This window comes from Haliaeetus leucocephalus, unplaced genomic scaffold (genome assembly GCF_000737465.1).
Source record: "Haliaeetus leucocephalus isolate CR32 unplaced genomic scaffold, Haliaeetus_leucocephalus-4.0 Scaffold140, whole genome shotgun sequence".
In the NCBI taxonomy this organism is placed as follows: Eukaryota; Metazoa; Chordata; class Aves; order Accipitriformes; family Accipitridae; genus Haliaeetus; species Haliaeetus leucocephalus.
Window position 1 is genome coordinate 1,753,363 of NW_010972576.1, and position 12,901 is coordinate 1,766,263.

The 12,901-nt window shown below is 40.8% G+C and overlaps 1 protein-coding gene across 1 annotated transcript; it reads right to left on the reverse strand.

The window, feature by feature from the left end:
* Positions 1 to 4,796: 4,796 nt before the first annotated feature.
* NPY5R (neuropeptide Y receptor Y5) lies at positions 4,797 to 6,204 on the reverse strand. Its single transcript, XM_010586078.1, has one exon. It carries the CDS (start codon positions 6,202 to 6,204, stop codon positions 4,873 to 4,875), a length of 1,332 nt encoding a protein of 443 aa, XP_010584380.1. The 3' UTR covers positions 4,797 to 4,872.
* Positions 6,205 to 12,901: the final 6,697 nt, after the last annotated feature.

Below are 12,901 nucleotides of genomic sequence, written 5' to 3' on the forward strand. Positions count from 1 at the left end.
TTGTCCCTGGCAGATACTTGAGAAGGGTCTGGCTCTGACAGGTTCCTTTGTCACTGGCACAATATGGCTAGCTAGCGTCAGTGTGAGTATGCTTCTCTTTCTCTTGCTGTCTTTTGTTTCTCTTCCTGTCAAAAGTCACTTCAGCTGAATATGAATAATAACAGCAGTTCTACCTACCTTCAGTGGAAAGGCAACTTTCAACCAATTAAATATACCTCCAATAAAAAATATATACTGTTGGATGAAAACCAAGCAACTTCAGGAGTCTTCATTACATGCTGCATGTAACATGCCTTAGAAAAAAAGGGGGGTTTGGATTCAAAAGTATATAAAAAAGACATGAAATGGAAGAACAAGAAACCTGACCTCAGAGATTATAAACCTTATATCATGGTCAAAAAGTGTTCAAAAGTTTACCTAATAGTCTTTATAAAGGTCCTCCATGAAGATCATGATTTTATACCATTATTTCAGTCATGTAGGGGGGAAAAGAGACTTGCCTAGGACCAGAGTCCTGTCACTGACCTAAGAGAGTTCTCAGGCTTAAAAATTCTGGACTTTCAGACTGTACCAATATAATTTCTGGCTAGGAATTTTTACTGCAAATAGTAAAGGCATAATTTGGTTTTCATCCAAATAAAGGGCTGAATTCCTGTATCCAACAGTATTTATGAAGGATGTCTTTCAGGGAACCATGACATTTAATACTGTTTATCTTGTATGCTACACAGACAGATACTGGGACTACTGTGAGAAAACTGTTGATTTTTCAAAAGTGCAATGATAGTTGACAGACCACTGTGGATTACAGAAGGGTTTTTTAACCTGTTAATAATCTTTAGGTAGGGAAGTTTTTTTCCATGCCACCTGTCCTATACTTCTCAAAGGGAGAGCTGGAGCCTATCTCAGCATGATTAGGAGCGGACACTTTTCTTCCTGACTGTTCCTCTTCTTGGTCCTCGCACATCTTCAGACGGGTGGATTTATTTTTTTCCCTTTCCTCAGGCGTTGACGCTGCTGAGAAGGAAACGTTTTGTCACGAGAGCTTCCGGGCTCCGGGAAAGGCTGCAACCACCAGCAAATACAACGGCAACGCGGTTTTCCTCTCCTGCTGTGCCCCTGCCTGCTCTCCCGTGCCCACAGCCCTGCCCAGGGCTGCCTTTCCCGCGCCAGCCCCCGGGCATCTGCCTGGGACGCGATGGCCCTGCCTGCTGTGATTACAGCCGCTCTAGGCCTAGGGGAGCCATACACATCTCCCTCAGCCATGGCACTATGGAGAACCACAGGAGCTCCAACCTCTTCCCCACAACCTAAATAAATATACTGCTCCAGTGTTAGCCCAGGCTGAGCTCCTGCCATCCTCGGCCCCACTGGCCTGGCTGGCTCAGGAGTGACTCAGCCATGCCGGCACTTCTTAATGGGCGTTTGTTTTTTCTCCGCTGAACGAGGAGGGACAAAAGCCCGCTATTAACAACATTTAATCTTTGACATTTAAAAAAAGTCAAGTTTGACAATGATATGATTTTGTAGAACTGAAAAAAACGTATAAACGTTTCCTCATGCGAGTCGTTGTAAGAGTTTTAATGTTCATCATACACGTCTGAGAGGGTTTTTTTCCAAACTTTTTTTGTATTAATAAAGACGGATCACTGCACCATTACGATCTTTCATTCTTCTAACTCCAATGGATAGATGGCTCTGCAGCTGGCATTTCCTGATTGCATTTAGCAGATGCTATCAAAACAAAACCCCTACCTTCCCGTTTATTTAGATTTTTAGTTACAGAAGGAATTGACCCATCGTAGTATAGCTTGTCTAAGGACTTGATTAAATGTGCTATTTGAAAATTCATTTTCATGTGCTTTGTTTTCTAGGAAGTGTATATATCTATACACATACCAGGTACATATACCTGTATACATAGAAGAATGATAAAATGTCATTGGACATGGTGGTCAGATACATATTCCCAAGACATATTGACATACATAATGGAGACAACATCACGCTGCCAGTCACTGTTGTGCATGAAGCCCACAGGAGCATCTACTGCAGCTCAAACCAGATGAGGCCTACTCAACAAGCGTGGGGTGGAGGGATCCTTGTGTTTTGAATTATTTATTTATTTGTTTGTTTGTTTATCTTAATGTTCCAGACTGGGAAAATGTTAAGTGGATGGTTCAGTTTTTTCCTCTCCCACTCAGAGAAGTTACTCTTTTGGATATTGCCTTTAGCCTGGTTTCACTTGCTATTGCTACTGTCTGCTTCTTATGTATTCCTTGCTGATACTGGGATAAAGTTATGCTGGCTATTGAAGAAAGGTGGAGGGTGGAAAAGTTATTTTATTTTTATTTAACATTGCAGAGGAAAGACTGACATTTTGGAGATGTCAAAATATAATGCTGACAATTGCTCTATAAACAAAAAGAAAATATACATTCTCCCACCATTGATCTTAAAAGAGAAGACAACAGATTTAGGCAGCACAGGACTAAAGTTCAGTAGCTGTCTTGATTTAATTCTCTATTGCCAAATTACAATTTGTTGTTCTTTGATCAGTGTAAAGAGTAGGGAGCACAGTTATTGACTTCATCCAGGAAAATGGATAGGGCTTATGTAAAATCTCCAGTGTACGGACTAATCTTTGTGCACCTCAGAAACTAGAGGAAGGCCTTCATCAAGTCCTAGCATGATTCTGTGTGTCACATAGAGTAAAAGTGAGTAGAATTTGATCTGAAAAGAATAATTACTGAATAAACAGTTATTTTATATTTTAATAACAATCCTAAGTGTAGGAGTTAAAAATGGCTGAAATTCTGAATGTATATAAAGGAAGAAATAGAAAATAAATAGCAAATAGAAACAGTAAATTGAAAAAAAAAAAAAGCTAGAAGGGATATTTCAACCTGAAACAATGTAACTGCTTTCTTATTCTCTTATACTATTTGGTTACATCACATGGTATAAATAAGGGTAAATGATATATTACAATTACTTGAAAATATGTAGACATAAATAGGGCGTAAACTGCTGCAACTTCTGTAGAACTGCATCATTGTGTTCTGGCTGTGGATCTAGTTAATTTTTTTCTGAAGTTTATATACAAAGATTAGCTATAAATATTTTTAAATTAAACTATTTTAAACTCTTTAAAAGCTATTTTAAAATCTATTGTTCCAATATTCTGTATTCTGTACCATTTGTACTCTATAAAATGACATACTGTAGGTTTTTAAGAGATAATAATCTGCAAAATGCAATAGTCAGTGTCCAGAAAGAAACTATTAAAGTATATCACTAGCAAAAACAAAGAACAGTGGGTTACTGGGGACTAGACTTCAGGGAAATACCTTAATGATAGAAGCAGAGAGATTGCCCTCTGGTATGTAATAAACTCCTTAGCAGATGATGGCTTGGGGAGAAAAGGTCTCAGAATTGTATCATTGTGATAAAAATAATTTGACAATTCCTCACAATAAAAGAACAGCTTTCACTTTTGAAGACCAACTGGAAAGGAACTACCTCAAGGCAAAAAATGCACAATGACCCTTCCCATCCACCCATTTATAAAAATAATAACTTTATTTCTCAGCCTGGAAAGGCTATGTAAAAAAGCCTATTGGATTAGAAATCTTAGTGGAGAAAAGGAAATAATCACCAGCTAGACCTGGGGAGAAGTTTTACAGCTTTAAACTCAGGGCAGAGGTTTTGTACATTTACTGAATCCTGAGGGTGGAGATGGGTTATTAAGTTAGAGCAATCCAGGGAGGGTGGAAAGAATACATATATATACCCTTTGAATTTGTGCTGTGAAATGTATATGACTTCCTTAGGGAAGATGCATGTGATTAAAATTTGGAAGGAAAAGTATTGGTCTGGTTAAAAGGAGAAAAGGAGAGAGGGGAAGGAGATGCAGAAAGCGTGTGTGTGTGTGCGCGCGCACACGCACACAAGCGCATGTTTAATTAAAATCTGTTGCAGCTCTCCAAAGCAAGTGGGTCACCTATAATAAAGTGCAGTAATCTTTTGCTTTCTGATAAGGGAAAAGAAAAAATCCTGCTGTCTTTCCATTTTCTTTTTCTTTTTCTACCACTTACGAAATGAAGGCTTACTCTGATCAGAAGCATGTTGTATGTTCAGGGGAGTCATCACTGTAAGAACAAAGGCATAACTATATGTGAGTTCAGGCCTGGCTGAAAATTACATAAAATGACAAGGCAGAGTAAAAATTGGCTAAGGAAACCAGAGATAGGTTGTACTGGGTAAACACAGTGAGATGGAAACAATCTAAACAAGAGCAATTACCTACAACCCATTCCAGGGAATATGGCAATCTGGGAACCGGCAGCAAAGCATCTTGCAAAGATACTGCAAAGTATGAGTCAAAGAGCTAAGGAAAAATATTTTTCTAATCACATCCAGAAACAGATGTTTAATTATCTTAGAAAACAGTCAAAGTTGGCACTGAAATAGTCTCAACAACAGTTATTTAGTAAACAGCATGTATCTTATCATAGTTTTATGACAGTTAATACTGATATGTCTAAGTAGTCTTACATTTATTACTCATTATATATTCTGTATAATTCCAAAGTACAGATTGCCAATATTTCAGGTAATGAAAATGGTATTCTGGTTTTGTACACTGGGCATGATTTCCTACGTGTAACAGCTAGAAGAATATTATAGTACATGTATATATTTCTGCCCAACGCAAGAAATACATGCAGCCATAGAACTATCCATTCGCATGAAAGGCTACTAATCACTACCAAGTCAGACTAACTAAACTAATTTAATTTAGTTTTACAGCTATACACGCCAGTATGCTTGAAAGCCAAACTTGTTTATTTTATCTTGGGGTGCATAAAATCATGGTATTTGGCAGCATGGAATAAGGGACATTAAATCGGCTTTTATGCTGTTGTTAAGGAACCCGTAAAGGATGGGATTCAAGCAGCAGGACATCATACCCAGTAAATGGCATATGCAATACACTAATTTAAAATGTCTGTTAGAAATGAGAGTGGCATTAAAATCTGTCACAATGTGGAAAAGGTGAAGAGGCATCCAACTGAAACCAAAAACTAGGATTAGCACTGTCAGTCTGCAAAAAACTCTCCTAGACCTTGTCTTAATTCTGATGAAGGATTGGGATACCGTAATCATGTCCTGGATCTCTGTATTTTCTTCTGGTTTCATCTCAAAACAGATAGGTATCCCAGGGATGAATTTACTGGAGGAAGAGAGCTGGCTTTTTTCTGTGCCAGAGGTTTCTGGGAGGTCTCTGGAATGAGTATCCTGATGATGCCTTGAAATGGCTGGCATCACACTTGAAGTCTTTTTACTGTACCTTCTGTGGTGCCTTCTACCAAAGGCGCAGCTCCACCTGGAATGGCTGGAGGGCTGCACCTGTGTGCGGGTACTCTTGGATGGATGAAGTGTTAGGTTTATCATCTCCTTTTCTTCAAACTTGTTTTCCTTGTTTGACAGTCTGGAACCTATGCTCCTGCAGACACTGGTGTGACTAGCGGTTAAACACGCCAGCGGCAATATATACTGCATGAACAATAAGGCTATCGTAAAGGCAATTCTGTAGGAATCAGAAGGCCATGACTCAACACACAAGAGCCTGTTCTCCAGTGCCTCTAAATTCAGAGTTTTGCTGAGATCCACAGTTTTGTGGAAAACTGGCAGAGGGGAGCAAATGGCAAAGCCAAGGGCCCAAATGGTCACTATTAAGAAATAGCCTTGCTTTGCTGTTAAATTGCTAGAAAGGGGATATTTTATCATGCGGTACCTGACTGCAGCAATAGATATTAACATTAAAGTTGAAACTAGAACTGATGCGCACTGGAGGAAGGGCATTACGTGGCACATGACAGTGCCAAACATCCATTGGTCAAGCAGGACGGACGTCAGTGTGAAAGGTGAACAAAACAACACAACTAAGATGTCAGAAAAGGCCAAGTTACCGATAAGAATGTTTATTATTGTCTTCTGCTTGCACTTTAGTAGAGCCGTTAGTATAAGCAGATTTCCCATAAAGCCGGCCAGACTTATAAGTGTGTACAGCCCAATAAGAAAGTACTGTATGTCATCAACACTACTCTTATAATCTTCCCAGGCAGAAAAATTCTTTGTAGCAGCAGAGGTGTTCTTGGTAAGCGTCCTGTTGTTACGGTCTTTGAATCCTAAATCCATTTTACAGTCCTGCTTAGAACGAGAGAGGCATTAATTAGCATCTGAAGGAAGGATGATACCAGTGTTAATCAGAATGTAAAGGAACATAAATTTACCCTGTATCACCTTAATGCAAATAAATTAATAGTGGTGTTATCCTACTGTGAGGCAGATCCTGTATAACTTCAGGTCAATAGGAATTAGTTTCATAGGTTTTATCATGTGGCGTTCAGGATACCTAGGCCTCCTACCTGGCTGCTCACATGGGACGATGGCAAATTAAGGTTCTGCATTATGACGCTGGCTTTTAACTGTGCTTTGCTATGGACCATATTGTCAGCCTTTCCACAAGGGAGCAGTTAGCTACAAAAGCAATCCATTTACAGTCAGTCAGATTACTCATATGAATAACAGCTCATTGATATGAGTAAGGAAATTACAATCACCATCTGGGCATGTGCCTAATCATTAACACGACAGCAAATTCTAATGAAAGCACCTGAAAATATATGATGTTTTGACATATGCTAACAACTGCAGTAGTATTTCTTACCTTGTAGTAGAAAACTAACATAAAATAGGGGAGAGCTTTCAAAAAAGATCAGTTTATAAGGAGATCCACTGTCAGTGATCCAAAATGGAATTCCTAATGTGGTGTGTACACAAACCATCTTGTAGTAAGTGTTGAACATATTTTAACTGTTGCTCAAGCAGAAGGGAAAACTGCCTATAAAACATCCAAAGTAATTGGATGTAACACAGAGAGGACAACGTTAACTGGAAGCAAACCCCACACAGCCATTTGAAAATTCACGGAGCTGCTCATTACTCTGCACAGCAACATCTAATATTAAAACCCAGCTCGGCACAAAGTTATTCTGCCCACAGAATCTTCATGTATTAGTGTTCATTTTAGAAGAAACAGAAAGACAAGAGAATTCAGTTTAAACTCCAGTTTACCTTAAACACCTGCATGTACTAAAGTTTCAAAGTCAAAATTCCCCAGAGTGCCCATGTCCTGTACAAAATTGCTTAATGTTTAGAAATCTTAGGCAAGACAAAACAAAAAGATCTAAACAACCCCAAAACATACATAAATTGAGCAGACGGCTAAACCTGTCAACTAAAAAAGGCAGGGCTCTTCAAGAATGTAGCTATCCTCAGTGAGCTGTATCATGCTGACTTCTTCTAAGTGCAATAATATTACTCAGTTTCCTCTACACATGCAGATGTGCTCCTTCCTTCACATCACAACATCTGTGTTCCTACTGTCGGGTGCCAAAGGGAAGCTCAAATGATAAAACATTCTCAGAATATTCACTGACAGTGTGTTGTGATGGGGAGGTCCCTCATGTAAGATTAGAAATATTTATTTAAAAAAAAAAAAAGTAAGATATTGCAAGTTTTTGTGTCTTGCAAGTAATGTGTTGAGGAGAGGAGGAAAGAACTAAGCCTTGCCAACTTCTTGCAATGTTGAGTTAAAGTGCTTTTTAACAGCTAAAATAGAAGTAAGAATTGGATACGTGAATTTAGATAAACTAAATATTATAATTGGGTGCATACGAGCAGGGTGGCATTAACACAAATTATTTCTGTTTAATTTTTCCCAGTCTCTAGTGAAATGGTGAAAAACCATATAATAGACAAACAACACTATCTGAGACTACCCTTGCCTCTAGACCAACTTTAAAGGAGCAGACTAGAGATCCTGTAAGTGATCCAACCTTTCTATTTCTATATTGATATTATCAGAAGTTTTCATTTTGGTGGGCTTCTCTTTATACAACTATCACCTAAAGAAGCAAATAGTTTTTCACTTAATTTTTCTGAGTTAATTTCTCTGAGTTGCTAGTAATCATCTGAAAACAGTATGATCTGCAGACCATAGTGACTTCCAAAATCAGCTGAAATTTCTTCCTATTCTCTAAATGTGACTCAACGTAATTTTTGTCTGAGAAAACCACAGCAGGGCTCTGCCCTGGATAAAATACATTCCCCTACCTCAGGCTTATGGAATTATGTCCCTGTTATGTCACACCTGTATCATTTTTTTCCCTTTGTTCAGCATGGAGGAACGATGGGTTTTGCTATGACTGATGCTATCGCAGATTTCAGTGTGTGCACACATCTGAAATCGGCAGACTCTCTTTTGATTCAGGAAAGCCACTTCAACCGTACATTGTGTTTCAATATGAAATATTATCTGCCTAATATTTTCAGGGTGAACATTCTATTATCTTTGCACTACCACATTCATCTTAGCTGAGAAGTGTGTCCGAAAAACCCTTGCATATAACTGAGGAGTTAATAATGAAAAAACTAGTAGTGTAATTCTGGACAGTATTCTTTTTGCTTGGACACCTGCCTTTTCCAGTTTATATCTTGCACAGCTTAAGAAAGCATTACTAGTTGAGCATCCCATTGCCTGATATCAGGTTTGAAACCAATCAGGAGTTACCTGAGCAGGGGAAATGAAATGAAAATTTACTCAAGAGCTAGATCTGTCCAAATCTCGGTTACTAACCAACCATTCATAGACTGAGAACAGGAAGACCAATAAGAAAGAGGAAAGGAAATCCAGTACCATCATGAGATTCAAAAAAACTCAGAAACTCTTACAATGCTCTCAAAGTGGTGATGACTCTGAAGGAATGAGCTTTTAATTTATTCTGTGTGCCTACATAAGTAACTCTGTGCTAACAGGGATCATTCCATGTAGTCTTCTATTTTAACTGACACTAGGTTGAAGGACTAACCTGTAAAGGAGAAAGAAACTGCAGATGCTGTCTCTCTTTCAGAAACCTGGAAATTAGGATTGCTTTTAGAGTATCTACAGGTATTTTCAGTAATAATTTAATTCCCACACATAGTCATATTTCTCCAAAAGTCATACTGAGTAGTAAAAACACACACTGATGCTAAAGTTCTAATAGCAGCTATGTATGTGTGAAAGTTTTGTTGATCCATGTACCAAAACTGCAGCTTCCTCCCTAGATTTTTTGGTGATATCAGCTGTCATTGAAAAGGTTGATCTTAAGCCATAGGTTCATCAGTGCGTGGAGAAAAAGCAGGCATCCCTACTAGTAGAAAACTCTCTGTCTAGTTAGTCCATTCCATTTCAATTATGTGCTATGGTCTGAAGAGAAGTCCGTATATTTTCATTCAGTTTTGCTTAGCTTTAATCAGTGAATTTTATGAAGAGAATTGAAAAAAATCTGGTGGTGTCGCTGTTATTTCCTACTGCCACTTTCAGCTGTGGGTGATGAAAAGTGAAGAGAATCTCAAGTCAGATGCACCATAATTATTTTCTCTTCTAGAAATTTATATTCCATACAGGTAATGCTAGGACTAGGACCAAGGAACAAAATTTTATGTGTACTGGAACATGTTTATTAAATGAATGTTTACTGAGTTCTTCTTAAAAATTTAACTGAAAGATTGTTGCCAGGTTCTGTGGATTTCTACACCTTCACAAAAAGCTCTGCAGTATAATTTTAGCAGAGTTTTTAATTGTGTTTTTGATAGAATTCTTTAAAAGCAAAAAGTGAATATGCTGGTTTTGCTGAAGTAGACATATTTTGTTGAGACACATCAATATTGAAGAAGCTTAGCAGGAGTCCTTCTGAAGACCAGCGTGGGTCTTCCAGCTCCATCTACCCTGAGCTATGACTGCCTTCTGCCTTGGGTGAGAGCTGAGAAGGTGCCATCTCCCCTACCACAAGTCCTGATTTCCACGAAGAAGGAGCACTGGAAGAAGCCTCAACATGGTCTGGTCAGGCCCTGGCTGGACACTCAGGACACCACAAGAGTCTGCAGTGCACTGCAGCCATTTCTGCACCATCTCCCTGTAGTCACAGAGTGACAGAAAGACAGAGAGGGAGGGAGGAAGACTATAATCCACTGGTTTCAACAGAGGATGGCTGTGCTGACAGAAGTTCCCTTTGCAAAATGCCCAAAGAGAATTTTATTTTCATTTTCCATGTACGAAATGAAAGCAGACTTTTCCCCTGAAATTTCAAAAATTGCCAAGTGGATCTCTTGCTCTCTGAGCTTCCTCCTCTGCTCAAAAGGAATCAGTTACTCTCAGTTTGAGTGCCACTGGCAGTAAAAATGCAAATGAAAGTGTTCCTCCTGTACCATTGATCTGCAGTCCCCAAACTTGTATTAGCATACCACTGATTTCACAGGGCTGTGTGCACTTATTGGCATCTATCTTCCTGCTTTGCTTTAACAGGCGCTTCTGTTTTGGGGGATTCGCTCACTCTCCCTCTTGTCGGTTGGTCAACCCCAGTGCGGCACATGGCCATAGTTTTCAGGGAAATGAAGATTCCTGAAAGTCCCACTGTGGGAAATAGAATTAAATAATATAGCCTCTTTTCTAACTGTTCTCCTCGTATTTGAAGTGTATTTCTAAACTGAATGCACCACAGTGCCAGGGTGCTCTTGTGTCTGTTTTCAAGATCAAATTTAATCAATCTGAAGGCATCTGATGGAGATTTTCTAACTGTCAGCTCCAAAGGATGGACCACACTCATCTCCTACATCAGTCAAGCAAATGAGGTCCCCTTACCATATCCCTGGTCTGCGTACACTCCCCGAGACCATGCTCAGCTACACCTGCATGAGCTCACACCCTGTGAGCTTTAAGTGGGTTTGCTTAGGTTCTCCTTTAGTTTCAATGGGATGCTGGAGACAGGAGGCTAGGCTGCACAAGGCAGGAGGGACTGCAGTTTTGTGGCAGGATCCAGGGTGGATTTGAATATTTACTGTAAGAATCAAATGATTGCAGTTAACATTAAGTACAAGGAATATTTGTGATTACCTTTTACAGTAAAATGTATTTTATAACAGCTGATGTACCATGATCTTGGAAGATGTCAAGTAACACCTCCTTAACTCACATTCATTTGTGATACAGCTCAGTGTGACTCTCTGATTACTTTATTTTCACCAAAATCATGCTTCAGAGGAGTTTTCAGTTGCAGTTGATCTAAGGCCTGAGAGTGACAGGGAGAACTTAAACCATTATTAAGGTTTAGCTGAGTTAGAGGTACCACATAACCTAAGATATGCTAGTTTAGTATGTTTAAAATCTTATAACTAATCTCATTATTTCACTTAAAGCTACCGTTTAAAATACAAAATCCATAAATCATAATTTAGGAGAGTGAATAGGCTAGATATTTCTCCTTCTGTACCTATATAAAGGGAAATTTTCAAGAACACAAAACTTGGGCAGGCAACCATCCTCCTCTGAAGGCAAGTGTTCTTTCAGAGAATATTCCTTCTATTAGATGAGATACTTATATTAAGGTTTATTCATGGATAAGAGCTTATATCCTACAATATTAGTACCTATTAAGTTAACTCTGACTGGCTGGTCCCTGTATAGTCCAGTCAGTTCAGTCCATGTAACAGGACAATTAATTTTTACAGCTGTGAATAATTTACTGTCTTAGGAGACCTTTTTCTACGTTAAAACCAAATAAAGATGAACACATACAGGGACGAAGCAAATGTGAAAACGCCTTAAGAAATACAACCTTTCTGCCCCCGTAACACGGGAGCGGTATCAGGACTGTATAGAAAATAAAGTCAGAGAAAGTCTTTAAACTTCTACACAGCTGTAAACAGTTAACACGACAGGCTGTAACTGCGTGACCACCTAATCTTAAGGAAAGCACGCTACAAGAAGTAGTTGTTACTCCTTGAGAAATGATGCCCTCGCATCATTGAAGACGGAGATAACCTCCGAGCCAAAAATTGAAACCACTGAAGAGTCGCATTCACAACACAAGCTAAAGATGAAATGCCGCTGCTTCAAACGTTCCTGCTCATTACACGCAACAGCAAGAACTAGTCTGAGAACCTGGGAGAATTCAAAAGACTGAGATTACTTCAGAAGTCCAGAAAAATGGATTTTCATGCACGTTAACGGTACGCCTCTTTATGTGCCTAACTAAATGAAGAATTGCAACACCATCCTGGAAAACAAGAACACGGCTTCCCAAAATAAGCAAAAGCCACCTAATAAGATTATTGCTCTAGCTCCAAGGAAATGCTGTGCAATGTAATGGGTTATTTGTTGGCCAGAACAGAAAACTTGTGAGGCGCGACTACATTTTATGCCAGGCAGCGCGGCAGCTCCTGCCTTGCAAAGGCAAAGAACCGGACCAAACCGGGAGCGACTGCTGCTTTTGCCTTTCCACCCCTCGCTGGGTAATCGCTCAGCCCTGCGGCCGACACCGCGCACCCCTCCTTGCCCCGGAGCGCCTCGGCCTCAGGGCGCCGGGCCGGGACGTGCCGGGACGGTGCCGGCCCTCGCCGGGGGCGCGGCCGCCGCCCCCCGCCCTGCCCCGGCTGAAGCCACCCCCCCCCCCGATTTCCGCGCAAACTTGCTGGCGAGGCGCTCCCCCGCGCGAACTCGCCGGCCGCGGGGCTCCCTGCGTTACCTGCGGCCGCCTCGGGGGTTGGGAGGCGGGAAGGGCCGCGGGTGCGGAGCGCGGGGCGAGGCGAGGCGAGGCGAGGCGGGCAGCCCCGGGCGGCCGCTCATAGCTCCGGCCCGGGCCGCGGTTTGGGGAGCGCGGCTCCCCGCGGGGTGGAGGAAGCGCGCATCGCCCAGGCTGCCTGCCGGCGCATCTTACGCGGGTGCTGCGGAGACGCCGGGGCTCCCCGGCGGCCGAGCGCCGGGCCCCGGGGCGGGACGCTGCCGGTGCCG